The 26,380-nt window shown below is 63.8% G+C and overlaps 1 protein-coding gene across 4 annotated transcripts in view; it reads left to right on the plus strand.

Annotated features, from left to right (window-relative positions):
* Window positions 1-7,097: 7,097 nt before the first annotated feature.
* Window positions 7,098-26,380, plus strand: part of VAV2 (vav guanine nucleotide exchange factor 2) — a 162,956-nt gene continuing 143,673 nt past the window's right edge. For all 4 annotated transcript variants that reach the window (XR_008424394.1, XM_053908505.1, XM_053908507.1 and 1 more), the window contains exon 1: window positions 7,098-7,321. Coding sequence is in view for 3 of the 4 variants with exons in the window: in XM_053908505.1 (XP_053764480.1) it covers window positions 7,118-7,321 (204 nt within the window). In the remaining variant the exon portion in view is untranslated. The remainder of the gene's footprint in view (window positions 7,322-26,380) is intronic.

Genomic DNA, 26,380 nt, shown 5'->3' on the forward strand with positions numbered 1-26,380 from the left:
ACCCGGGGGCTGCGTCTGCCTTTTGGTGACTGTGAACACGGCCGTGCGAGTTTTTGTGTGGACACGGGCCGGGCTGTGGGCAGCGGGGAGCAGGGTCAGCCTTGCACAATCGAAGGGTCTTTCCGGCTGGGGTGTGGTGGGGGGCCTGCAGGGGTCAGGTGGGGAAGAGAGATCGGAGAGCCGTGGTCAAGCCTCGGGTGCTGTGACGCACAGCCCTGTGCCTCGGCTCCTAGCACGCGCACCAGAGCCCGCGCGTGAGTGACAAGTCCCCCGGGGACGGGCAAGGTGTGCCTGCTTCCAGATGCCGAAGGGTGTCCGTGCTGCCAGCACCCGCACTCACTGATGCCGGGAGGGGGTCTCACGAAGCCCACCGGGCAGGGGAGGAAACGGAAGTCTCCCCCCTCCCGCGGTGTCACAGCGCCGGTGGGGGGAGCGGGCCGGGCTTCACAAAGACCCCTTGCTCCCACGCAGCAGCAGCCACGAGCCACGTGTGGCTGCGTGCTCTTTACCCGTGGCTCATCCCACTGGGTTGGGGGGGGGGGTGGCTGAAGTTTTCCTGGCGTGTAATTGTCATTAACTTACAATTTGACGCCTCAGTTTCATTTTGGGGAAACCTTTAGGTATATTCGAGGCTACTGGGTAGGTGAGTCTACTCTCTGGATGATGAGCCTTCCGGAACCTACAGACAGACGGGGTGTTCTGAGAGCTGTTGGGCGTTCAAGCTGATGGGCTGAGGGGCCAAGTATACATCGGAGCTGGTTAGGTTGGTCGCATGTTGAAATGATAACATTTCAGGTATATGGGGTTGATAAAATGTGTTATTAAAACGGATCCCTTGGGGCGCCTGGGGGGCTCAGTCGGTTAAGCGTCCGACTTCGGCTCAGGTCATGATCTCACGGTCCGTGAGTTCGAGCCCCGCGTCGGGCTCTGTGCTGACAGCTCGGAGCCCGGAGCCCGCTTCCGATTCTGTGTCTCCCTCTCTCTCTGCCCCTCCCCCCTTCATGCTCCGTCTCTGTCTCTCAAAAATAAATAAATGTTAAAAGGAAAAAAATGGATCCCCGGTTACAGTGAGCTGACGTTCAGCTGTAGGAAGGCATAAGGCCACTGGTACCGGCCACGGCACGGGGAGCCTTGACACTGCTCAGAGAAGCCAGACACAGAAGCCGCTCTGTTGACGCGGACCGTCCAGTGGGTCCATTAACGTGGACCGTCCAGCACAGATACACCCACGAAGCCAGAAAGTAGGTTAGCGGTTGCTGGGTCTGGGCCGGGCAGGGTGCTGGGGATGACAGCTAGGGGGATCGGGGCGTCTTTTGGGGAACGTTCTGGGGCCCTGGCCCTTGTGGTCTACACTGGGGTCTAGCAGGCAGCTCCCCTTCCCACGAGCTGGCGGGCCCGCGGGAGGGCCGGAGGGGCCCCGGGCAGGTCTGCCTCCCGCTCAGGTTGGAAGGCAGCGATGAACACCAGTAAGGGCGGACGGACTTTGAACTGGGCCAGCGTGCCACGCCCGAGCCTGCCGAGAAGCACGGCTGGGCAGCGGGCACCCCACGTCAGCTGCACGGGTCCGCTAACCCAGCGGCACGGGGCCGGGGTCTGCCCCGCGGCGGCCTGGATGCCCACCTGCATCCTCGTGGAGGGAGCCTGTCAGCGCCGCGACGGGGGCTCCTGCAGAAGTCTGGAACCCCCTCCCCAATCCCTACGTCTCGGCTTTGTGCCCACAGATGAATTAAGTCCTGGAGACTCTTGAAGCCCCGAGCCACCTGCCCCCTGAGCTCACAGCACCTCTCAGGAGAGCCTCAAGCGATGCACAGCAGGCGGGCAGAGATCAGCTTGGGGTCCGATCCGTGGCATTTGACTTAATTTGGGTAGTTGGAGTAGTGAAGAGTGCCAAGTGTCTGTTTTGCCTTCTTGGTCACACTGCAAAAAGCCCACACCCAGCAACCCGGTGGGGCGTAATCTGAGTCCACGGCGGGCCAGATGGTCTTTGTCTACACCTCTACTTGCCCGGGAAATCGTGACAGCTGAATTTGCATGATGTAGCTACAAATGGAATTTGCAAAATGTGTGTGTTCGTGTGGTTTGGACGTGACAATAATTGCTTCACCCAGTCGTTTTGGGAAGAACCAAAACCTTCTCTGCCCCTTCCTTCCCCCACGAACGAGGCCAGTGCTCAGTAAGGAGGATGTCCTCTGGAAGGAGGATGCAGGAGGGATGGCTGGTGGAGGGGTGGAGGGGTGGAGGGGTGGAGAGAGGGACGAGGGACGGATGCATGCACGAGGGGAGGGTGGGCAGACTCAGCTTCCAGGGAGACCTTTGCAGGAGAATTTCCATATCCCTGGGACTAAGGGCCCCCTCAGCCCTGGCCCCGTTGAGGGCTGGCACCGAGACCCCACAGCAGCTCTTGATGTTGGCAGGGGAGTCGGGCTGAGAAAAAGCCCCCGGTCCTGGCATCGCCCTGTCCGAGCAGAAGTGGGAAGCCCAGGCTCACCGCCCGTAAGGCCTCTCGGCCTGACCTTCCTCCCAAGGCCTCCCCTCTGCGACGCCCGGGGACCCGACAGCCACCAGGCTTCCAGAAGGCCGAGGCTGGGTGGAAGCATTCCCACCCGCTTCAGCCCAGACACAGGCTGTTTTCCCCAGCAGCCGCCTTCCGGCCGACTCTGCCTCGCCTGCCGTGCTAACGCCCCACTTGTGCGGTGGGGAGTGTGTGTGCTTCTGTTGCTGAGTCAGTAGCTATGTGTCGTAGATACCACAGCATTTTCCCTTCTCCCCCATCACCCACCCGTCCGAATCAGCTTGTCGAGGAACAGCAGGAAGGTCCCAGGCACGAAAACCCCTCTCGACAGCAGTCACACTTTGCCGGGCCACGCGGGCAGCTCACCACGGTGCTCAGTGCATAGGTGTCTGCCTTTAACCACTCAGGACCATAATGGCTACTGTGTGAGGCTTAAGGGAGGCCGGGTGAGCGTCCGAGGCCCCCGGGCTGGTCACCTGGCACCCAGGAAATGGGACTGTCTGTTGCGATCACGATCCCCGTTAGAACAAACCGAGCTGGGAGGCCATGTGCTACGTGCAGTCTTATGGAACATGACATTACACACTCACGCAAGGATGTCAAAATTCGTTATAACCATTGCTAGAACAGGCTGCACATCAATGGGTCCCGCAGTCTATTTTGTGCTTCAATTCACCCCATTTCTGTGACTTCCAGGAGAGAATATATTGGATTTTATTTAAAAACATTTTTTAATGATTATCTATTTAAAAAAAAATTTTTTTTTTAACATTTATTTATTTTTGAGACAGGGAGAGACAGCATGAACGGGGAAAGGGCAGAGAGAGAGAGGGAGACACGGAATCCGAAGGAGGCTCCAGGCTCCGAGCTGTCAGCACAGAGCCCGACGCGGCTGGAACCCACGGACCGTGAGATCATGACCTGAGCCGAAGTCGGACGCTTAACCGACCGAGCCACCCAGGTGCCCCAATGATGATCTATTTTTGAGAAAGGGCGAGAGAGCAGGGAAGGGGTAGAGAAAGAGGGAGACAGAGAATCCCAAGCAGGCTCCACGCTGACAGCACAGAGCCCGACATGGGGCTCGATCCCACAAACCAGATCATGACCTGAGCGGAAATCAAGAGTCGGATGCTCAACCGACTGAGCCACCCAGGCGCCCCTGATATATTGGATTTTAAACTCGGAGTTGTAGTGCCTTGCCAAGTTGTTGATTCATTCATTGGCATTTCGTTCAGCTACTATTTTTTGACCACCTACCACCGGCCGAGTCCACTCTGCAGTGCTGGGCGTGAACGGGGACAGGACAGAATGGTCCCCTGCTGTCACGGAGCTGACGGTCTAGAGGGATGAGACTGGGCAGACCGGCCAGCTTACGCGGCAGTGGCCGGTGCAGAGAAACGTGAGTCGGGTGTGGGGCAGAGGGTAGCAGAGGATGTGAGGGTGTGAACCACGCAGCTGTGTGGGCAAGAGTCCCAGGCAGAGAGATGGCAGGTGTGAAGGGCCTGGGGTAGGAGCCCGCTGGGCGTGGCTGGAGAGCTGCAGGAGGAAACGAAGTCATCCAGGGAGGGAACACTTCATGGGGGACTTTCTAGGGAAGGAATTCGTTTTTACCTCTAGGGAGGTGTAAGCCAGAGGGCCCCTCTTTGGCCATGAGAGGGACAGGGTGTCACCAAAGTTTCACTGGGTCCTTGCCGGTGGCTGAGGTTGGACTGAAAGGGCAGCGGTGTGCAGGTGAGGCAGGGAGAGGGGGCTGTGACCTCCCTTTCCTACTTTGGGGTATATGGCTGGTATTGGCACTCCCTACCCCCTGGACGGGGGGCCCAGCTCCCGCCTCTCCTGTGGACTGCCCTGGCACTTAACACAGAGCCTTTCCCGCTGAAGAAAACGGCCATCAGGGACTGTGCGAAAGGCGGGCCAGGCTGAGGTGCAGCCTCGAGGGTACCATTCCCTCCAGGGTGCAGTGTCCCTAGGATGTCATGGGAGCTGCCCCCCCGGAGGTGTGTCACAGGCAGGTGTCCCTCTCTCTGATCCATGCTTTGAGTTGGGACAGTCTGGGCCTGCTCATCGCACCCACACCAGTGTCGGGAGAGAGTCTCTGCCAAGTTTCCACTCATTCATTCATTCATTCATTCATGTATGTCCAGCCTGCCTACAGAGCCTCCCAAGGACCCTGCGAGATACACATGTCCCCAGTGTCCAGATGGGAAGTCGGGAATGCCGAAGGGGCTGTGACTGGCTCAGGACTGGACAGCAGCGAGGGCTGGGTCTCCCGCCTTGACCATTCTCAAGGCTAAACCCCAGATTCCCCCCTGGGGGGCAGCTGGGCAGCAGGCAGCCCACCGAGGGGCAGTGCCCTCTGCACCCACCAGGGGGCAGCAGACGACCGTCTGCACGGCCGGCTCTGGGTGCCTGTGTCCCCTTCCCGGGTTCATCATCTGGGGTTGGGTCTCTGCCCAGGCAGGAAGGCCATGAAGGGCAGTGAGGACAGAGGCCCTTTTCTTGCGGACGCGGTTACCTGTGGGAGAGAGAGAGACACACACACAGGCATTAAGGGGCTACCATGAATAGGGCGCCCCAAGTGAAGGGCTGCGGGAGCCCCGTTCTGCCCCAGGCCCTGTGCAAAGGCTCTGGATGGTGTCCTGTTTGCTCCCCACAAGCGATTCCGGTGGGGTGCGGGGCTCCGCGTTCTACAGAGGGGTGCCGCAAGGGGAAGGTGCCTGCACAGGCTCTCCGAGGTGGGGGAGCTGGGATTATCCACTTTTGCTTCAGCCCCAACAGGCTCAATCCTACCCTGTGAGGCAGGTTCCTTCCGCACGGGTTCATCAAGGTGCCTGGAGGGTTCCTCGGAGGAAGGTCACCCTAGTCCCCAGAGTACTCCTGTATGGCCCCTCCTCACAGGTCCTGGGCTGTGCCCCAGAGGCCAGCTCCTCCCCTACTTGTCTCCGTGGGCCAGACCCCCGGCCTGCCCCTCCTCCCGGGTTGGGGAAGGGGCAAGTGTGACTTCTGCAGCAGGCCTGGGGGGGATCTTTGCAGTGAGGTGGGGTTGGCGCCCAGTGGAAGAGGGGGGCGGGGCCATGGGGCAGGGAACACGGGTCCAGAATTCCACCAGGAGAGTCCAGAGTGGGTGGCCTCTCAGAGACTGCTCCCCCCACCCCACTGATGGCCGGGCGGCTCAGGGAGGGGCTGTGACTTGCCCAGGGTGGCCCAGCACATCCTGAGCTGAGCCAGGATCCACATCACTTCATCGGCCGATTGGCTCTTCAAGTCCTTGAAGCAGTGTCGCTGTCGCGGGAGGCCAGCTGCTGACAGCGTGGGGCCCCCACCCCAGGGCGTGGCTCAGGAAGGACTTCAGGGCGGGGTCAGTGGACCCCGCAGTCAGCGAGTGGCCTGCCACGACCCAGATCCCAGGCAGCTCCTCGGGCCTCATGACCAGCCCTCCCTCACTTATCTCGAATATTCCATCTTGGACGCCAGGATTTGCCCTTTGGGCCGCTGCAAGTGGCCAGGCCTCTGGGTCATAAAGCAGGGGAATCCCGGCCTTTGTGCGGAGTCGCGGGTGGGGTGGGGGGACTTCTTGCGGGTCCCCGGCCGGAGCAGAGGATGGGACGGGGGTTCTGGGCGCATCCCCGGCCCGTGTGCCTCCGGCATCGAGTTACCCCTCGGGGACGGATTGGTGGGCCGAGGGGACGCGGGGGGCCTCGGCCTAGTCGGTGCCCCCTCCTGGGTCTGTCCTTCTCGAAGGGCCACGCGGAGGTCCCCAGCGCGAAAGGGGCCACAGCCTGGTCGCCACGAGCGGAACGTAGGGCCAACGCAGAGACCCAGACCCGGCCATCCCTCTACTGGCTAGGCCGCTCGCCCGGGGCGCAGAGCTCCCCAAAAGTCCCGGCGCCCGCGGACAGAGTGGGCGGGCCCGGGGCGGTGCCGCAGCCCCCGCCCTCCGCAACTTTGGCGGGCGGCGGGGCAGGAAGTGGGGGAGCGGGGGCGGCGCCAGGCCCTCGCGCCGGCCCCGCCCCCGCCCCGCCCCGCCCGTGGCCGCGCCCCCCGCGCCCCCCCCACCCTCGCGCCCCCTCCCCCCCCTCCCCCCCGAGCCGCCGCGCCGCCGAGTCGGAGCGCCGGGCGCCGAGCGCGGAGCCCGCAGGCGGGTTGAACAAAGCGGCGGCGACGAGGGTGGCCCAGGCCCCGGACGCGCCGAGCGAGCGACCCGCCGGCCCTTTGTCTCGGGCGGGGCAGGAGCGGCGGCAGCCGCGGGGCGGCCGGAGCGCAGCATGCGGCGCCCCGAGGGGCGGATCGCGGGGCGCTGCGGCGGCGGGCGGCGCGGAGCCCGGCCCGGGGCCCGGGGGCGCTCGCGCGTGTGAGGGGCTCCGGCGCGCCGCGCGGCGCCCACCCCGCGGCCGCACGTGGGCGGGAGCGGCGGCCCGCGAGGAGCCGGAGGAGGAGGAAGAGGAGGGGACGCGCGGCGGCGCAGCGGGGACCCGGGGCCGCCCGCGCGAAGCCCCGCCCCGGCCGCCGAGCCCCGCGCGGGCGGGCGGGATGCCCCGCGGCCACCGCACTTTGGCCGGAGCGCTGCCCTGAGCGGGCCCCGGCCGCGCGGCCGCCGCGGGCGCCATGGAGCAGTGGCGGCAGTGCGGCCGCTGGCTCATCGACTGCAAGGTCCTGCCGCCCAACCACCGGGTCGTGTGGCCCTCGGCGGTGGTCTTCGACCTGGCGCAGGCGCTGCGCGACGGCGTCCTCCTGTGCCAGCTGCTGCACAACCTGTCCCCCGGCTCCATCGACCTCAAGGACATCAACTTCCGGCCGCAGATGTCCCAGGTGAGGGTCCGGGCGCGCGGGCGGCCGCGGGGAGGGAGAAGGGCGCGCCCCAGGAGGCGCGAAGTTGACCAAAGTCCCCCAAGCCCGGGGCGCGCCGCCGCCGCCTGTGGGCACGGCCGGGGAGCGCCCCGGGCCGGTCTGCGCCTCCCTGGCGAGGGGAGACTCGCGGCCGGGCGGGGCGCCCGCCCCTGCCGACCCCTCTCCGCCCGCCCCTGCCGACCCCTCTCTGCGTCCTTCCCGGCCCCGGGGAGCCCGCCACGCCCGGGGGCCTCGCCCGGCGTCGCGCCCTCGGGCTTCGGGTCTGGTGGACTGGACCGTGGGCGACGAGCGGGCGCGGTCGCGGGGGTCGGCGGGGCGGGGAGCGGGGGCCGGAGGGCGCCGGTGGGCTCCGGGCGCCGCCTCCAGGACAGGGCCGCACAAGTTGGTGCGATCGGGGGTCCCCGTCGCTCCCCCGGCACCCTCGAGTGTGGCCTTTGTCGTGGCCGAGCGCGTGTGGCTGCAGGCCGGCAGGAAAATGTCTGCGCAGCCGGCAGGAGCTGCTTTTCTTGGCCCCTTAAAGGGAACTTGGCTGAGACTTTAGCAGAATGAAGCTCCGGTCTTGCCCTCCTGGAGTCCCAGAGCTCCCACCTAGCTCCGGTTTGAAGGGGCCCAGGGGGCCAGCCTGGGTCTGGCCAGCGCTGTTGAGGATCCACCTAACTGTTAGCCCCGAAGCCCCCTTCCTCCGTGGCCCTCTGTGGCAAGTCCGCGTGGACAACGGCCATTCATGTGTGACATCGGAAAACAGACTAGGGAGAAGGAGGGATGGAGTGAGTCACGGCTTTTCCAGGCTGGGCTGCATGGCCTCTGCCCTTTGGCTGTGACTGCGTTTCCAAGGAGATGGGGGCCCCCCTCCCCCAGGGAGAGGAGGGGGGTGGCTGCTGACAAAGAGGTGCCCTGAGAGGGTAAGGGGGCTGCGCTCCCACTCAGCCCAGGATCAGGGGAGGCAGACGGGCTGGTGAGGGAGCCTGGAGGTGGGGGCATGAGGTCTTAGGGCCTCCCTAAAGCCAGCTCTCTTGCTAACCAGCCCAGAGTGGGGGCCAGGCGCCCTGCTGCAGAATGCTTTCATAAATCCCTTCCCCTCCATCCACCCCTTGGGGGGGGGTGCTGGGAGGGAGAAACTGAGGGCAGGAAGTGTTGCCGAGGGCAGAGCCGGCCATGGGCGAGAGTGTGTCTGCCTTTGGCCCTGACACTGTCCAGGCTTGCTGGCTCCTGACGGGTTTCCTGGCTGATTGGCAGGGAGGCTGGGGCACAGACAGAGCCTGGGGTGGGTCCTGGAGCTGCCCTTTTCCAGCCGTGGTTTGGGCAGGGGGCGGGGGGGAGGGGGCACTGGCTGAGGCAGGTGGCTTGGCTCAGCCCCTGTGCTGGAAGCACACAGACATCCCGGGGTCCACGGAGCCGTCCCTGGGACAAGGACACTGACACCGGCACAGCCCCTTTGTGCCCCAGCCTGGGTGAAGGTTTGAATGTTAAGGGAGAACTGGGAGGGCCAGTGTCTCTGTGTCTTCCTGGGCATGTCCTGATTGACACCTGGCACCGTTGCCTTGCAGGTAGGTGACCGCCTTCGGGGCCTCAGTTTCCTCATCTGGTTGATGGGAACAGCTGTGGGAGCCACCACATAGCCACATGGTGAGGATTCCACGGGGGAAGGCGGAGAACGTCCTCTGTGCAGTGCTGAGTTAACGTTAGTGATTTTAGGAGGGCCCTCTGGGCACTGGCAGGTATCGCTCTTGGCTGAGGGCTGGTCTCCCTGACCTCGAGCCCACCGGTCACCTTGTGGGGGAGGGGGTGGGTCACCCCTGTGTTTGTGTGTCTGCTGCTGATGCGGGGACGGCCGCCGGTGCTCCTTGAACCTGCGTTCGCTGGGTCAGGGGGCTGGTCAGATGGCTGTATCTGTATACTCATAGGTAAAGAAACGGTCCTCTTTACCAGGTCTGGCTGTGCGTGGTTTGGGAAAGGAGCTTGGGGGCCTCTCTGTGTGGCTGCTCTTTGTTAATCGGGAAGCTTCCGGTCCCTGGAGGTGGGAGAGGTGTCCTGTCGGCCCGGCCCACGGTGGTTGGATCACAAGGAAAATCGAAGCTTCCCTTTCTTACCGGTCCTGCCCTGGGCGAGGCTCGATCCTGGGGAGGGTACACCACCCCTGTTTTATAGACGAGGCCGCCACAGCTCAGAGACATCGACTTGGCCCGGATCACACAGATCAGAAACCACGAGCTCAGCTCTCCCCTCTCGGACTTGAAATGAAGTAGGTTCCGCGAGACTTCCCGAAGCTGTCGGGCTGACTTTCGGATGGGCGCTCCTGGCCTGCTGGTCGGTTGCTCCTGCCGCGTGTCTGCTTCTACCGCGTGGACGGGGTGTGGGGTGTGCGCCTGTTTTCTGTGGGGGGTCTGTGGAGGTAAGTGGGTCTGCAGGCCCTTCCCGCGTCCCTGCCGCCCCGGAGCGCCAGAGACCCGTCCAGCCCAGAGGCCTCCACGATGCTCCCTCGTTCCAGAAGGCCGTGCTGGCTGCTCGTGGCGCCGTCGTGGTTTGGGGGGGGACAGCGTGTGGAATGCCCCCTCCACTCTGAGTTGACCTCGGCTGGGTTATCGGCCCCAAAGGAGCGTCAGAGCATGTGCACTTACGGAATGTCGGCTGGGTACGGAGCTGGAAACGAGGAGGTGTTCGCAGAGGATCCAAGTTGCCCCTTTGTCGTGCCTCCTGGAGCTGGCAGGTCGGGTGCTTTCGTTTTTTTTTTTTTTTTTTAATCCAAAATGCCCGGAAGCCGCCTTGGATTTAATTAAACTAATTAGGTATGGCCACAATCTGCTGATCCCAAGGAGAGATCACGTGTGTCCAGAGCCGCTTTGGCCGTGAGGGCCTGAGGTGCCGATGCCAGGAGCCAGCCCTTGCGTTGGGTCTGAGCCTTCCGGGCGCCACCCAGCCCGCCCCGCGCCCACACCACCCTGGCGGGCCTCCTCCCCGGAAAACAGGTTGGGAAGCCCGTCGGCGGGGACACGGCACAGAGAGGGCGTGGGACCCGGGGGCCTACCAGGATTCCTCTCCTGCCCACGCCTCCGTCGTCGACTCCTTCCCGACCCTGCCTCGTGCCCTTGCTGGTAGACCTCGCCTCCTCTTAGCCTGATTCTTCCTGGAGGCGCTAGTCCAGAGGCCCCTCCTCTGGGAAGCCTCCTCTGATGGCACTGTCCTGTCCCGCGGCGTGGCGAGCCTGGCCATGGCCCCCAGACCTGGGTGCGTCGCTAACCTCGAACTTCCGCGCCCTTACTCCACCCAGCCTGTGGGTGCCACGCTTCTGCTGCGCACTCTGCAAAGCCCAGGAGCTGTGTGTTTTCTGTCGCCCTCCAGACTGGGCCGAGCCCCTCCAGGAGGTCATCTCGGGGTCCCACGGAGCCTGCGTCCCTCTGTTCCTTTGCCGCTGTGTTGCATCATCCCAAGGCAGGCTCTGTGCTTGCTGGGGGCCCCGGGGGGCCAGCTGGGCGGGTCCTGCTCTCATGACGCCCCAGGCGAGTGAGGGCGCACCGCAGAGGTGTCGCCCAGTTGCCTGGGGCCGCAGAAGCGGCCTGCAAGTGGCCTGGGTCCTGAGGCCGAGGCGTGCGATGCCAGGGCAGCGGGGAGCAGAGAGGAAGCCTCATACTCGTGGAAAGAGGAAACCTCTTCTTTTTCAATTTTGAAAACGCGTTGGACTCACGGCAAGCTCTGCGTGCTGCACACACAACCTTTTTCGACCCAGTTGAGGTGAATGGGTCATTTGGTCCCTCACCCCGAGTGTGTCAGCGCGTTGCCCCCAAACAGGGGTGTTGTCCTCGTGAACGCGGCGCAGCCTCCCCGTCACGTCCCACCGTGTGACCCAGTCACGCCTCAACGGGTGTCCCTGAAATGCCGGTTCAGCAGAAGGGGCGACCGGGAGGGTTGGCTGCTCTCCCTCTCTCCAGCCCCTCCGTCTGGGCCGGCCCCTCAGCCTTCCCTTGATTTTCAGACCCCGACACCCTGCAGGTACCAGGTGCCTTTTGTTGCAGAACGTCCCTCCGTTGGGTTCCTCTGCGTCCCCTCGGGACTGGATTCGGGTTGTGCGCCTGCGCGGGAGACCGGCCACGATGCCACCCGCTCCCGCCCCTGTCCTGCAGGCAGCAGGTGCTTCAGCTTCGACCCCACTCCCTTGCTTGACGGAGGCGGGGTCTGCCGATCCTGTCCTTGGCGTCACTCCGTCCCCCGTCATTCACAGCTTTTCTCCGGAAGGGACTTGGGACAAGGTGCGACCCCAGTCTTTCCTTCCTCCTTCTTCTCTTCCTTCCTCTCTCTCTTTCTGCCAGTTTGGATCGCGGTTTCCTGTTTTATTCCATGCATTAACGTCTGTTACCGTCATCATTTGTGTTTGCGCTCACGCTCCCTCGGGTTCGACCCCGGGAACTGCTTCTGTGTGTCTTTGACACGTTCCCAGTGTTTTCGGTGCCCTGCCCTCCTTTCCGGCGTGAGACGTCCAGACTCCTTTTTTATTCTTCTTAGTCCCTGCCAGGAGTCAGCCGTGTGCTTCCATCTTGGAGAGGGGTGTTTAGAAGCCAAGCTCTGGGTGCAGGGGTGCACACCACAGCAGGGCGCTCTCCGTGGTCAGAGCTGGCGGTCTGTGTGTGTGCACCCAGGTGTAGACGTATGTGCTGTGTGCATGTGTGTGTCTGGACACGTTTGCATTTGTCTTTATTTTCCAAGTGTATCAGTGCCACCCCACAGAAATATGTGAGCCGGTCTGTGTTTAAAAACTTCTGGTGATCGTATGAAAAAAGTAAATAGGGACGCAAAACTCTACTCTTAATGACACATTTAAAAAAAAATTTTTTTTAACGTTTATTCATTTTTGAGACAGAGAGAGACAGAGCATGAACAGGGGAGGGGCAGAGAGAGAGGGAGACACAGAATCTGAAACAGGCTCCAGGTTCTGAGCTGTCAGCACAGAACCCGACGTGGGGCTTGAACCCACAGACTGTGAGATCATGACCTGAGCCGAAGTCGGACGCCCAGCCGACTGAGCCACCCAAGCGCCCCCTTAATGACACATTTTATTTAATCCGTGCATTCTCAGCAAGGGGCGATATGGCCCCCAGGGTGGTGGAAATCGGATCTCTGGGGGTAAAGAAATCAAGTGCTTTTTATGTACACGTGAAGCAGAGACGTACATAGAGTACAAAACAGATACACGGTTCCTCTGTCGTATTAAAATTTGATAGCGGGAGGTCGATTAGGAGGTCGATTATGCAGAGTGCCTGGAAAGGCTCCCAGTGGGGACAACTGGAGAAAGAAACCTGCATTTCGCCAGCACTGGTTTTTCCACGCGGCAGGGTTGTGGCTCTGAGCGGGTGGGTAGCGATCGCTCGTCCCTAAGGGCGGGGCTGGGAGGGGGGGTGGGCTAGCAGAGGCCCATGTGCCGGGGTCCCCTCTTTGGCACTGGCCTGACCAACGGGGAGGAGGGGCCCTTGCCGGGCTGTGTGGAGCAGGGTCCTGAGGCCTGGGTGTGGAATCGGCGGGAAAGGCCCGTGGCCGTCATCTGCCCGGGTCGTGGGAAGGCACAGCCTGCCGTTGGTGGACAGCGGGTTGTTTGTGGGGGACGCGCTGCTGGCACCGGTCTGGCTTTGGCCTCGGTGGGCTGGGATGGAACCTGGAAGTTTGCCGTGCGTTTGGCGGGGAGGCCGTCCTGAGGGAGGACCCGCGTCTGTCCACGGTCTGGGCCCTGGAGATGGGCGTCTCAGTGCTGGGAATGGGGGGGGCTCTACTGAGCCCGGGGCCAAGTGTGGGGGCTCCAGCCTTGCTGGAGGCTTGACCGAGATGAGTAGCCACGGTGAGCCCCCACCCCAGCGCCTCGTTTGAGCTCTTTCTTGCACGCGGACATGGTGGCCAAGGATGTCCCCTCCCTGGAGAGCGACTCCCTCGTCCTTCCCAGAGATGCACTAGGTCCCGCTCTGGGGGTCAGCAGTGTGATGCCCTCCAGCCTCTTCCTCCCGGCTCCGTGCCCACCATGTTGGTGCCTGTGGCTTCCTGAGTTTGAGGGTGGGACGCCCCCGGGGCAGACAGTGCGGGTGGGGCCCTGGTTTGGGCAGAGACCCAGGCTCAGCCCCACGGCCGAGGCCCTGCCAGGTCGGCCTCCGTCCCGACTGGCCCGTGAGTCCACCCCTGTCTCCCCCAGCAGGGGTGGACCCTCGTCTTGTGTCGAGGGCCAGACGGTACATATTTCAGGCTTTGTGGGCCAGACGGTCTCTGTCGTGACCACTCAACTCTGCCCTCCTGGTGTGAAAGCAGCCGTGGTCGATCTGGAAATGGGTGAGCGTGGCCGTGTGCCAGTAAACTTCACGGAGACTGAGATTTGAATTTCGTATCACTTTCGTGTGTCGCCGAATATTATTCTTCTGGTTTTTTCCCCCCCGCAACCGTTTAAAAACATGGAAACGCGCCTCAGCTTTGTGGCCCGTGCAGAGCCAGGCAGCGGGCTCCCTTGCCACGCTTGGGGCCTGTCCTGGGCCTGTGAAGGAGCCCTGGTCCCTGGGCTCGGCCCTCCCGGAGTGTGCCGTTCTCCCTTTGTACCCGGGGCCCTTGGCACGGGCTCCCACAGCAGGAAGCACTCAGTAGGAGCAAAGCTTCTCCATGTTGCGCCAGAAATCGTGCCAAGTGCTGGGGCCGTGATCACCCACTTTGTAGGTGAGGCCGCCGAGGCCGCCGGGGCTGGGCCCCCGGGGTCTGGACATTCGGTGAGCGAGGTGAGGGCCCTGATGCGGCGTCATCGGCCACTCGGCTCCAGCGGGGACCTCAGTGGCAGCGGGGTCACTGGCCTGGCCGAGTCTCCGTCTCCTCATCTGAAAAGGGGACGCCCGTGGGCCCCCTGCAGGCTGCCGGGGGCATTTGATGGGAAAACGCGGGCCTGGCGCTGTCCCTGTCTCGTGCCTGGCGCCTGCTGGAAAGGTCTCACACCCTCTCTCTGCTGCTTGCCTCCCAGAAGCTCAGTGCTGGTGGGCGCAGGAGGAGGGGACAGCTGCAGGGTTTGCTGTCACCTCGTTTGGGGCTGTGTCAGTCCTTAGCTGATGCAGATATTTGGATTGGTGAGGACAGGGATCGCTGAGGAGGGCATGGAGGAGCTGACCTTGGAAGCCGGATGGCTTTAGGTAAGTGAAGGCTGGAGATGGGCAGTTGCTGCAGAGATGGCCCCCATTAAAAAAAAAAAAAATTTTTTTTTAATGTTTACTTTTGAGAGAGAGAGAGCGGGAGAGGGGCAGAGAGAGGGGGAGTCACAGAATCCGAAGCAGGTTCCAGGCTCTGAGCGGTCAGCACAGAGCCCCACACGGGGCTCGAACTCACGGACCATGAGATCATAACCTGAGCTGAAGTCAGACGCTTAACCGACTGAGCCACCCAGGCGCCCCGGGGGATTCTCGATCGTTGCTGCCAGCCGTGCCCCGTCCTGGGAGGGTTTGTCCCCTGACTGCCCAGCACTGGCCCCTCCCCTGGGCCTTAGGAGACCCCGTGAGGCACCGGGTTGGGCACTTAATGGAGAGGTTACGGGGGCTGCCCGAGGTCACACAGCTGCGTGCAGCGTGACGCCTCTTGCCAACCCGCACAACGGCCCTTGGACGGTCCCCACTGGTGAGGAGGCTGGGGGCTGCCCAGGGCCTGAGTCCAGTGGTGGCCCCGGGCTGCCCGGCCCTGCCCTTGTGGCTTCATGGCTCTGGGCCCGTCCTTACCTGCTCCCTGGTCCTGGGAGGGGGCTCACTGTGTCGTTGCTCCCCACTCGTGCTGACGCGCTCATGGGCATCGGGCGAGAGAAACAGGGACCTCTGACACTGTGTCCCTGACCTTCCAGAAGAGGAGACGGCAGGAGGGGTTCTTGATGAGACGAAAGGGGCACTTTCCAATGCAGAAAGCCATCCAGCAGGCCCGCGAGGGGCTGCCTGTCGGGACGCTGGGGAGGTGACAGTGGCCCTACTCCAGTCGTGTGTTCTGACCTGTGTCCCCCCGGCCCTGCCTGCTCTCCCCAAATGCCATTTCTGGAACTGGGGAATGCGCTGCTTGGGGGTGAAGTTGAGGCCTGTTTGGGGGGGGGTGGGGGTGCCTGAAGCTGGGGTCTCAGGGTGAGGGGGCCTCCCTGTCCCCGCCCGGCCGTGGGGCCCTGCTCAGTGCCCCTCCTCTACCGTCAGATGACGTCAGGTCCCTGCCGAGCTGTCTCCCGGCGCATCCATGGCTCTGCCACGCAGATCAGTGCGTCCCTGAGATGTGGGAGGTGGCAGGGAGGGTGCTGGTCCGCGCCCCCAGGAGTCCCTATGCCGGGGACAGGCCTGGGTGCCAGGTGTCGGCCTGCTCCCGCGCCCCCCCGCCCCCGCCCTGCCTCTGGGTGGTCTCCTCCCTCAGCGCACCTCCCTTTCTGTGCCACACGCTTCCAGGTTGCCCAGATGTCCACTTGATCGTCGTAGCTGACCTGTAGGCGCAGGAGGCTGCCAGGCGAGGGTGGTGTGGGCACCGGTCGCGTGGCGGCCAGTGGCGCAAGGGCTGAGCCACCTGCCGGGGTCCCCACGGCCCGCCCCGCCCCCGCCTTCCTCACGTCAGAGCGGAGGCCCACGTTCAGGCTTCTCTGGCTTGTCCCGGCAGGGGCTGGCTGTGGTCTATGGCGCTGCTCCTGTTTGCTGGCCCCTGGGGCTGGCAGGCGGCTTGCTGAGAGGCCTCAGTGCCCCACAGGAGTGGGGGGTCCCAGCTTGTAACTGTACAAGCGGGCGTCTGGTTCCGGGGCCATCGCCACCTGTCCCGGGCACACGGGGCACCTAGGGCAGTCTCTTCGCAGCCCGTGTCGGGCCCTCGTGCTCCCGGCAGCCACATCCGGAGACCCTCCCTCCCTTCCCTAAGCTCCTCCCACTCTTCCTTTACCGCTCCCTGCCAGAGGTGGGCATCTGTGTGCCCCCCAGCCCCCCGAGTCTCTGGCCGCAGGGACAGGAGAGAGGACAGCTGACGGGCATTCCGGTGAGGGACGAGACCGCTCGGGTCTGAGCCGTTTTCCTGCGCGGGTGATGGCCTCACACAAGAGCTGCCACGGAGACATTTGGTGTTACTTGTTTTCACCCCAGAGCTCGGAGGAAGCAGGCTGGAGGCACGGCAGCGGGTGTGACCGCACGGCTGCTCCCCCCAGGCCTCTGTGCTCCTGGCTGCAGAAGGGGCCCCCGTCCCTCGAGGTGTCTGGGCGTAGTCGGTGCGGTGAGGGCTCAGGGCCGGTGTCCTGGCTCGGCTGCCGAGCACCGTGGGCCGTGGAGCTTGACCGTCGTGGGGCCTCGGTTTCCTCCTCTGTAGGATAGGGGATCTTTCTCGGCGGGTGAATAGATAAACGTGGGGGTCTCTCCAGACGATGGAGTAGGAGGCGACCAGAGGGAGGAACGAAGCCTGACAGGTGTTGCCGTGTGGACGAACCTCGGGCACGTGTGGAGGGAGAGAAGGCAGACACGAGAGGGTAAGGACTGTGGGACTCCAGCGATAGGAGGTTCCAGGGCAGGTGAATCCACACACACAGTGGGGGGGGGGGGGGGGAGGGGGAAGGGGGGAGGGAAACCGGGCGGTGAGTGTACTAAATCACCAATCGTAATTTTGTTCCGTGTCCTTTTTTTTAAATGTTTATTTTTAAGAGACAGAGACAGAGAGCGAGCAGGGGAGGGGCGGAGAGAGAGGGAGACACAGAATCTGAAGCAGGCTCCAGGCTCCGAGCCGTCAGCACAGAGCCCGACATGGGGTTCGAACCCATAAACTGTGAGATCACAACCTGAGCCAGAGTCGGACGCTTTACCTACTGAGCCACCCAGGCGCTCCCCCCCTCCTTTTTTAAATTAAAGTTTACTTATTTATTTTTGAGAGAGAGAGAGAGAGAGAGAGGGGGGGAGGGAGTGCGAGTGCATGCGAGCAGGGGAGGGGCAGAGAGAGGGAGAGAGAATCTCTAGCAGGCTTCACACTCATCACAGAGCCCATCATGGGGCTCGAACTCGTGAACTGTGAGATCATGACCTGAGCCCAGGTCAAGGGTCAGACGCTTAACTCACTGAGCCACCCGGGCGCCCCTCTGATGTGTCTTACCGCACAGGAAGAGCCTTGGGCTGGCAGGGGATTTGAGCAGGTGAGGGGAGGTGAGTACCTGAAACCCTCACTTGCTGTGCTGGGGGGCCTCGGGGCCACCGTGTGACTCCCACGGGCCCCGCACACTTTGCCTGTGGCCTCCCTCTTCCACAGAAGATGTAAAGGGCCCAGTTTTATGACTGTGCGGATGTAAAGGCATATCTTGAAATGTGGTCTTTGACCTCACACCCCTTTGGGCCCCTACAAGTGCTGGCCCGCCGTGCCTGGGGAGTGGCTCAGCCCTGCGTGGTGGCAGGACACCTTTCTCGGGCCTCTTCTTGTCCTGGGTCCGTGATGCTGCAGGACTCGGGGCGCTGAGGCAGGGCTGGGTGCCCCCGGGGGTTCCGCGGGACTGACTTCTCTCTCTGGGAGTGAGGCTTGAGTGGAAGCCGGAAGCAGCTGCCTCTGCTCCAGGCTCCTGACTCAGTGCCTCAGACAGGATGGCCCAGGAGAGCTCCTGAGCTCATGTGTCAGGAGAAAGTCCCCCCTCCTCCCCACCTCCTGTGCACCCGATTCAGAGTGTGTGATGAAGGAAGACGGGTGCCGGGAGCATGTGAGAGGTTGCGTCTCAGTGGCCCCACCTGTAAAATGGGACCATCATCTCTAGGTGCCTCCAAGGGTGATGGGAGGAAGGCTCCTGGGGCATGTGATGTCCCCCGTGAACAACGGAAGCCGCTCGGGGTCTGGGTGTTGGGATCTGTGTTTGCGTAATCCCTCCCGCGGGAAGCCGCCCTGCCTCTGACGCGGGAGTCTGTGCTCTGGTTGACAGGTCCCGGACCTTGTGCCACTGGGTGAAGGAGGGGCGTTTTCTCCCTGCCCTGCAGTAGCCCAGCGGCCCTGGAGCCGCGATTGCCCCCCGGAAGCGCACCCGGGGGCAGCATTGGCGTTCAGCAAGGATGTGGGTTTTCTCCGTGTCTCTGGCAGATTCGGTTTTCCTGCATTGGCGGCCACGCTCCTGGAGCCTTCCCTGCCGTCCCTCCCGCTGACCTTCCCGGCCGGGCGTCCGTGTGGGGGCAGTGGGCTTCCTGAGGGTTCCATCGGGGGAGCGGAGGGGTGGGCTGTGGAGGACGGGCGCCTCGTCTGGGAGTGAATAAGGGCGTCAGTAAATCCAGGCTCTAAACCTCGCCTTCCACAGGCGGCCCTTGTGTGCGGAGCTCACGTCTGCTTTGGCTCTGCGGTGCCGTGAGGCCCGGCTGCATTTCTGGGACTTGTTTCTGGAACTGGGTGCGTGTGCGGACGAATCCCAGTGGACCTTGGGGTCAGGAGGCCGGTGCCACCTGCCGTCTCTCTGTGCATCCCTGCATCCCTGACAGGTCTGTGTGGTGCTGGCCGCCTCCAGTAGGCGGAGAGTGGGGGGGGGGGGGGCGCGGTTTGCGTCCATCCTCCCGGCAGTGGCTGAGGGTTCTGGGGTTTGGCCTGCAGAGCTCCGTCCACCCTGTGCACCCCACTCTGGCCAGGGGGCAGGGTCCAGGCGTCGATGGCCGTTGAACGGCTGGTTCTGTTCATGCCAGGGACCACACTCTGGACCGGCTCTGGATCTCCATCCCGAGGCCTCCCCCCTGCACAAGTGTCCGGCTGGTGGTGGTTGTGTCCTGCAGGGTGGGAAATGGCCCCGGCCAGGCGGCCGGCACGTCACCGCCGTGTCTCGCCTTGCCCAGCGGAGCGGCTCCGGTCTTCAGCCTTTCTGCCGCTTCGCCATCTGGCGGCCGTGGGGACGTGCAGGCCAGCACGTGGCCTGCCTCCGGGGGGTGGATCCGGCCGGAGTGCTCAGCCCCTTCCTGCGTTCCTCGGGCGCGGCGGTGTCCCCTGCGTGCTGGGCTGGGTCTGGGCTGCTCCCAGGCCGCCCGGCGATGCCTGGATGATCCTAATTAGTCACAGTGCTGGGGGCGCCTGGCCACGGACCTGACCCCGGCAAAGGACGGCCTCGGGGAGCGGGGGTGACCGGGGGCCGTTTGATAGCACTGGAGGCTGAGGCTCAGGGCGTCCGGGAGCGGGTCGGAGTTCACCGGGAGGGGTGGAGGCGGGACTCAAACCCGTGGCCTCCTGTGGCCACGGGCCCACGCGCCGTGCGTGCCGTCGGATGCACCGCCGCCCGCACGCTCTCGCGGTAATTCACGCGCTGGCAGCCCCTCTCCTCTTTTTCTAAACTCGTGTGTGTGGAAAAAAAAATTTTTTTCCTCCTTCTGAAAAACGAGAAGATAGAATCTTCACACACCACTCCCTCCTCATGCAAATACACCTTGGGAGAAATCGGCCTGCCATCTCCATGGGTGTATTTTGTGGTAATTTAGCTGCTTAAATGGAACATCTGTTAGCCAGCGAGGCTCCGGGGGAACGGAGCGGTAGATCGCAAGACTGCTGGGGAAGCAGTCTGTTTGCAGCGGGAGCTCAGGCCCCTCCTGCCCCCCTGCCCCCCCCCCCGCATCCACGCCCGCGCGTGGAGGGGCGCCTGGCACCGAGGACCACGGTGCGACAGGCTGCGGGAGGCTGGAGTGTGTGTGCCCGCCCCGCTTGGGTCCCCGAGGACAGCTGTGCAGGCTCAGCGAGGCCGGGGCTCAGGGGAGGAGCCCCTCTTTGCAGCCTGCCCGTGCCCGAGGGACTCTTACACCCAGGCCCCCCACCGGCCGCGTTTCCCCCTTCAGCCGAGGAAGGGGGGTCGTGGCGGTCAGGAACCAGGCTGGGCCTGAGCTCAGACCTGCCCCCTGCTGATGGGGCCACGTGCGCCCCCGGATGCGCTTCTCAGTGACCCCTTCCCCCCACCCTGCCTGTGCCTCCTGGACTCACCTGTGAAATGTGCTGCCGTGAGATCGGGTGAGGTCCCCAGAGTCTCCTGGCCCCCAGTAGGCACTGGTTTCCATGTGGGTTCCGGCCTTTCTGTGAAATGGGTGGTGGTCTTCCCGGCAGCCAGATTCTGGGGGGAGGGCTCCTTCCTTCCCTGCCTCCTGTCGGGTCTCCTCTTCCGTCAAGGGATCTTCCCGGGCGCCCCCAGCTCCTCCTCCAGCCCCCACAGGATCTTCGGAGCTTCCAGCTCCACGTTTACTGAGCACCTACTGCCCGTGCCTGGCTGGCCCTCAGTGCGAGGGAAGGACGGGTGAGGCCTGGCGATCCTTCCGGGAGCTCAGAGTCTGGGGGGGGAGGGGGCGCCGAGGGGAGCAGCGGTCACCTGGAAGGCGAAGCTAGAGGAACCCAGAGCCCCTGCCTTCAAGGCCGTAGGGAGGCGGGGTGGTGGGTGGTGGGTGGCTTGGTCCGGGGTGCAGAGGTGTCACAGAAGGGGGTTGGAGAGAACGTGATGTCCTGGATGTGGCTTCAGAAGGCTCTGTCTTGGGGGCACCTGGGTGGCTCAGGCCGGTTAAGCTTCTGACTTCGGCTCAGGTCATGATCTCAGGGTTCGTGAGTTCGAGCCCCGCGTCGGGCTCTATGCCGACGGCTCAGAGCCTGGAGCCTGCTTCGGATGCCGTGTCTCCCTCTCTCTCTGCCCCTCCCCCACTTGTGCTCTGTTTCTCTCTCTCTCTGTGTCTCAAAAAATAAATAAACATTTGAAAACAGAATTAAAAAAAAAAGAAGGTTCTGCCTTGGCCTCAGTGCTGGGAGTGGATTGGAGGCAGACGCAGTCACCCCAGCAGGGAAGTGATCAGGCCTGGCCCGGGTAGGGTAGGGGGTGGTACGGGGGAGGGGAGAGAAGCTCCCGGCTCCAGGGTGTGGGGGAGGCGGGGTGATGAGGAGGGTGCCCGGATGTCAGGCTTGGGCAGTGGTGTAGACGGTGGGGCTCGTCCATATCCCCCCGTGGGGCTCAAGGTCTGCCGTTGGCCGTGGCCCAGGGAAGGCCCGGCTCGCCCAGCGGTCTGTCCGGAATCTGCCCTGCACGGGAGTTGCGGGACGTTTCGGCCCCACCCGGTTGTGTTCTGTGTCTGGCTTTGAGCTTCCTGCCTTTTTTCCGGTCTCTGTGTGGCTGACCGCATCGGTGTCCAGGCTGGACTTGGGGGCGGGGGGCCGGCCCCGGCCTCGCCGTGCTAAACTCTGCGACCTCTCGTGCGGCCAGGGCCTCGGCAAGAGACCCCTTCCACGAGCACCGGGCTTCATCCTGGACTCCCCTTCCTTGATGATGACGTTCTCTCGTCTGCTAACAGCTTTGCCTTCGCGAGCACGGGATTGATCAGGTCGTAAGCAGGTGAATCCAGCTCCCTGGGGAAGCACAGATCCCAGCACGTGCGATTCCCCTGCAGGTGACACGACGGCCTTCGCGGAGACCCAGCGAGACGGCCGCAAACCCAAAATCGTGGCGTGTGTTACTTTTAAGTGGTTTTTGCCTGTGGGAAGAGTGTTTTTTCTTAAAAAGGGTTCCGCTTTCCGTGGATCTCTTCGAGACCGCTCTATTGCTATGGATTCAGCGAAGCTTTAATCAGGAGACAGGCTCGCAGTGGGCTCTGTGGACGGTAACCTCCCAGCCTCGCCGGTTCGTTCAGTGGGGGAGAATTTGCCGTGGCTCGGTGGCCGCACGGGAGCAGCTGACTGACGTCTCGAGCTCGAGGCCCGCGTTCGGGCAGGGCCGGACCCCAGGACTTGGGGGCTGTCAGAGGGTGGAGCATCACTGTTGGATACCGGGTGGGACTCAGAGACCCAGGACGGTGTCCCTGCCCCTCACCCCCTTCCTCTGCAGTGAGGGCCCCCAGGCTCTGTAACGGGGGGCAGCGCGTAGCGTGGCATGACATTGGCATGGCTGTCAGGAGAGGGGGGACGGTGTTTGTCTAAGGTGTCCCTTGAGGGATATCCGGGCCTCCCAGGATGGCGCTGTGGGTAGGGACCCCGGACGGTCACGGCCTGTCCGCGAGAGGTTTCTCCCCTCTGGGCCCCCGCGTGGATGGCACCAGACACACACGTACATACAGAAGGCTTGCGGGTCTGCCTGCCGGCCGGAGGGCACTGTGCAGTTACCTGTGCATCCCCGGGGCGTCCCTGGGGCGTCCCCGAGGAGCCGGGGCTGTTGCCTTAGTCCCCACGTGGCAACCTGCTTTTGTCCCTGCTATGTCTGCCCCACGCGGCTTCCCGTTCACATTAGTTCATCCGTTCCAAGGTAGGTATTTTCTTCGTGTTCTGACGTCTCCGAAATGAGCGTGGGCCTGGGAGCCTTGTGAGGAGGTCCGCGCGGTGTGTGTGTGTATGTGTGTGTGTGTGTGTGTGCAGGGAGGGCATCTTTAGTCAGCAGGGAATGAACGTTGAGACAAACAGCCCCAAACACCGACTTCTAGAGAACCCGGTCAAGGAAGTAATTGACCTGGCAGCACTCTTTCCGAAGGGCCTTCTCCGATTCCTCTGTGTTGACAAAATCGTCACGGAGACAGCGGTGTGTGCAGTTCTGGGAGCCTTGCAGGGTCGGGGTGGGGCCGGGAGGGAGGGCCTGGGCGGGTGTCCCCCGGGGGGTGGGGAGTGTGGGGGACGGAGCCCACTCTGCACCCAGCCTCTGGGTCCTGGGGGGCGACGGGAAGGATTCCTTTTGTCTTCAGGCCTCTCTCTGCGCAGCCTTGAGTCCTGGAGCCTCCGCCCCCCAGGTGCCCAGGAGGGTCAGAGAGTGGGCACAGTTGAGATGGGGGTGCCCACATGGTCTGCCTGTGCCCCCTATCCTCTGGCACTGGGCTGCCATGTTTTGCCGCACCTTAGCCCAGCCTTTGAGTTCCATGAGGCCGCCGGAGTGGGGACACGGGTGGCTGGGGGCCATCAGGACGGGTGTCCCAGGACCGGGTTGTCGGGAGGCTGGGGGATGAGTAGCCAGGGGCAGGGGCGGGTCCTTGGGGCGGCACCCCTTTCCCGTCCTAGGGGTGGGTGCGGAGCCAGGGGCGGCCGCCTCGGAGGACCCGAGGCCGCCCTTCCGCCTCCTTCAGACTCATCGATCCGAGAGTGTTTTCCTGGACGGGTTTCAGCGGCTGTTCCCAGAGCAGCTTGTTAAGACTCGTCCTTGCTTCTCAGCGAGCAAGGTGCCGCTGGCTGAGCAGTGCTCCAGACCAGCCATCCTGGGGGTCGGCCGTGGGACGTGCGTCCCCGAAGCTCCCCTCTGGGAACCAGAGGTCAGGTAGCCGGCCCTCAGCTTGCTTTTCTGGCTGGTGTCCTCTCAAGCCAGCCGTTTGGCTCTGGGGCCAGAAGCGGGGGGGGGCAGCTGTTGAGGACCCCCGGGCAGTAAAAGGAGCTTATTGCCCTGCCTGAGTGTGGGGCCCGGGGAAGGAAGGAGCTGGGCGCCGGGCCACACGTGTCCTCGGTGCCTCCTATCCCAGATCTCCTGAGGTCCAGCCAGAGCGGAGAGGGGGTTCCAGACCCTTGGGGTGGGGTCCGCAGCCCCAGACAGCCGCGTTCGGCCACTCTGCTTGTCTTCAGGGGAGCGGTGCTCTCCATTAGAGCACCCCGTTTCCTTCCTCTCTGCTGCCCTTGGCTTTTCGGCCACAGACTGACCCCCGGGCATCGGTGGAGGCTTCCAGATGTGGTCCTGGGCCCGGCCTGCCGGAAAAGCCGTCCCGAGGACAGGGAGGGGCACCCGGTGTGGCTGCTCGGTGTGGGTCGGTGGCTGATGGATCGGGACCTTCTGCTTACCTGCCCTCCCTGCGCCGGCATCTGCAGCCCTGGATCCGCCCTGGGGTATCCAGCCTCGTGACGGTGACCGCTCCTCCCCTCTGAGCACCTGCCTCCTGCTCCCCCTTCCTTGGGCTCAGGCAACCCCTCCCCCTTCCGTGACCTCCCCTGCCTGGTGTTCCCACAGCTCTGCTCCTACTCAGCCGGCATTGGCCCTGGGGGCTTTCCCTGCCCTGCCCTGCCCTGGCATGGGGGCAGGGGGCAGCCCGTGAACAGCCCTCTCCCATCTCCCTGGAGTTGGACCCCGTCTCTCTGAATCCGAGGCGCCTTCTTCCTGGGTGCCAGACTCCGCGACAGAGGGTGTCGCAGAGTCAGGTTGACAAAGCGCCCCAGGCCTGGGCCGGCAGAGCATCCCGCGTCGTCAACCGTCTGGAGGGAGGAAAGAGCCTCGCCCTGAGGGGCGCCTCCCTGCGCTGCGGCTGCTGGTGTTAGCAGGCTCCCGGCCGAGAGGAAACAGAAAGCACTCTGCTTCCACTTTCTTCTTAGGCTGGTGCTTGGTTTCCCGGCTTGAGGAAGTTGTTGGCCGTGATGCTTCGGGGTTTGGGGCGAAGCTTCCGGAGGGATCCTCCCGGTGGGACGTCCCTTTGGGCCCGAGCTCAGGGCGAGGCTCCCTGCTGGGTGGCTGTACGCCCCGGGCCCCTGGGCCACCTTGGCCTTTGCTCAGCGGTTGGAGGCCTCTCCAGGGACCTGGGGAGGCGGGGAAGGGAGCCTCAGTGTCGTGGTTAGTGTTTTAGCTGCGAGTTGATGAAATTCCCCACGGACCAGAACTTTCTCAGCCCGGCTTGGGCCTGGGAGGGGCAGCTCTGACCTCCCCCGTGCACCAGCGGCAGGCCGTGTCTGTCTGTGGTGGGGTTGGCATCACGAAGCTGGTTTTTGTGTCTGTCTGACTCTTCCTGGAGACAGAGGAGCGGTGGGTCTCCCGGCGACCGGGGCCCCAGGGCTTGCCAGCTCTTCCCGGCACGTGTGTCCTGGGGCGGCCCCTCAGCCTGGAGGCCTTACAAGGACAGAAATCTCTCCTGTCATCTGGTAGAGGCCCCAAGGTGTCGTCGAAGGCCCCAGGGCACGGTCCCTCCCGGCCATCCAGGGGACGCCTCTCTCAACGCATCATCCAGTCTCTGCCTCTGTCTTGCCTTCTCCACCCTGTGTGTCCCCACCAGGCTTCCGACCTGTGGGGCCTGCCTTTCTGTCCCCGTGCTCTGGCCCGCCCCCGGACGCCCCTGTGGTCTGCAGCTGGTGGGCCCCAAGATTCCCCCCCACCCGGAGCCGCTCCACTGCTCTCTCACTTCCCTTGGCCGCCCCCTCCCCGCCCCCTTCTCCCGAAAATAACCCCGGGGTGGGCGGGCACCTTGCAGGCCCAGCCTAGGAGCCTCGGTTTAACCGTCTCTTCCCGTGGGGGGTGGGCAGAGGCTCGCACTTTCCTCCTCGGTGCCCTCGTGCCTGGCACCGTGCAGGGCCGGGCAGCCGTTTGAGTGATGCAGGGGTGAATCATGAATGAACGAAGCAGGGAAGGCGGGTGGCCTGCCCGGGGCTTCCCGAGGCCCTCGTCCGCGGAGCCTGCCCGTGCCTGTCTGTGCCCAAGGCCGTTGGGCTGTGACCGTCGTCCCCTGCGGCGGCCCTGCCTCCACGGGCCCCGTAGCGGACAGGGGCTCAGTTGTGGGAATGGCCCGGGAGGACAGAGCCAGTTACTGTCACGTAAATGTGATCTCGAAACCCTGGAAACACCCGGAATGCCCGACGGGAGGCATCGCTGGAGTGTGTGGCCCGCGTCCGGGGAGATTCCCAAACACCAGTGCCACGTGTCACACTGCCAGGGAGGAAATGCCAGGGCCCAGAGCTGTGTGCTGTTCCCAGCAGTGAATTTGCAAACGACGCAGAGTCAAGAGGCTGGACGACAAAAAGCCCTCGCGTGGCCGGTGGTGCTTCGGGGCCGGAGCTCACGTGGGGTTTCGTTTTATTCCAGACTTCCGCCTCACGGAGGAGAGGCTGTTCCTATCTGGGGAGAAAAGACCAGCACCCTGAGCAGGTGGGGCCGGGCCCCCGGGCTGGAGCTCGGCTGCCTACAGCTGCGATACCAGCTCTGGCCAGCTTCCCTCTGCTGGGACAGCTGGGGGCGTGCCCGCCCCTCCCACCCCCTGCCCTGCTGGCCTCTGCCCCCAGGCCCCTGCGGCCTCCCTCCCCCGCCCGGCTCCCACCGGCTGGGGGGACGGGGGAGGGCGGAGGGTGGAGGGCGAGTCCACAGCTGCGAACATTCGAACATTCCTGACCCCGGTTCAGGGGAGAGATCTGGGCCCA

This window comes from Panthera pardus, unplaced genomic scaffold (assembly GCF_024362965.1).
Source record: "Panthera pardus isolate Hobbes unplaced genomic scaffold, ASM2436296v1 HiC_scaffold_20, whole genome shotgun sequence".
In the NCBI taxonomy this organism is placed as follows: Eukaryota; Metazoa; Chordata; class Mammalia; order Carnivora; family Felidae; genus Panthera; species Panthera pardus.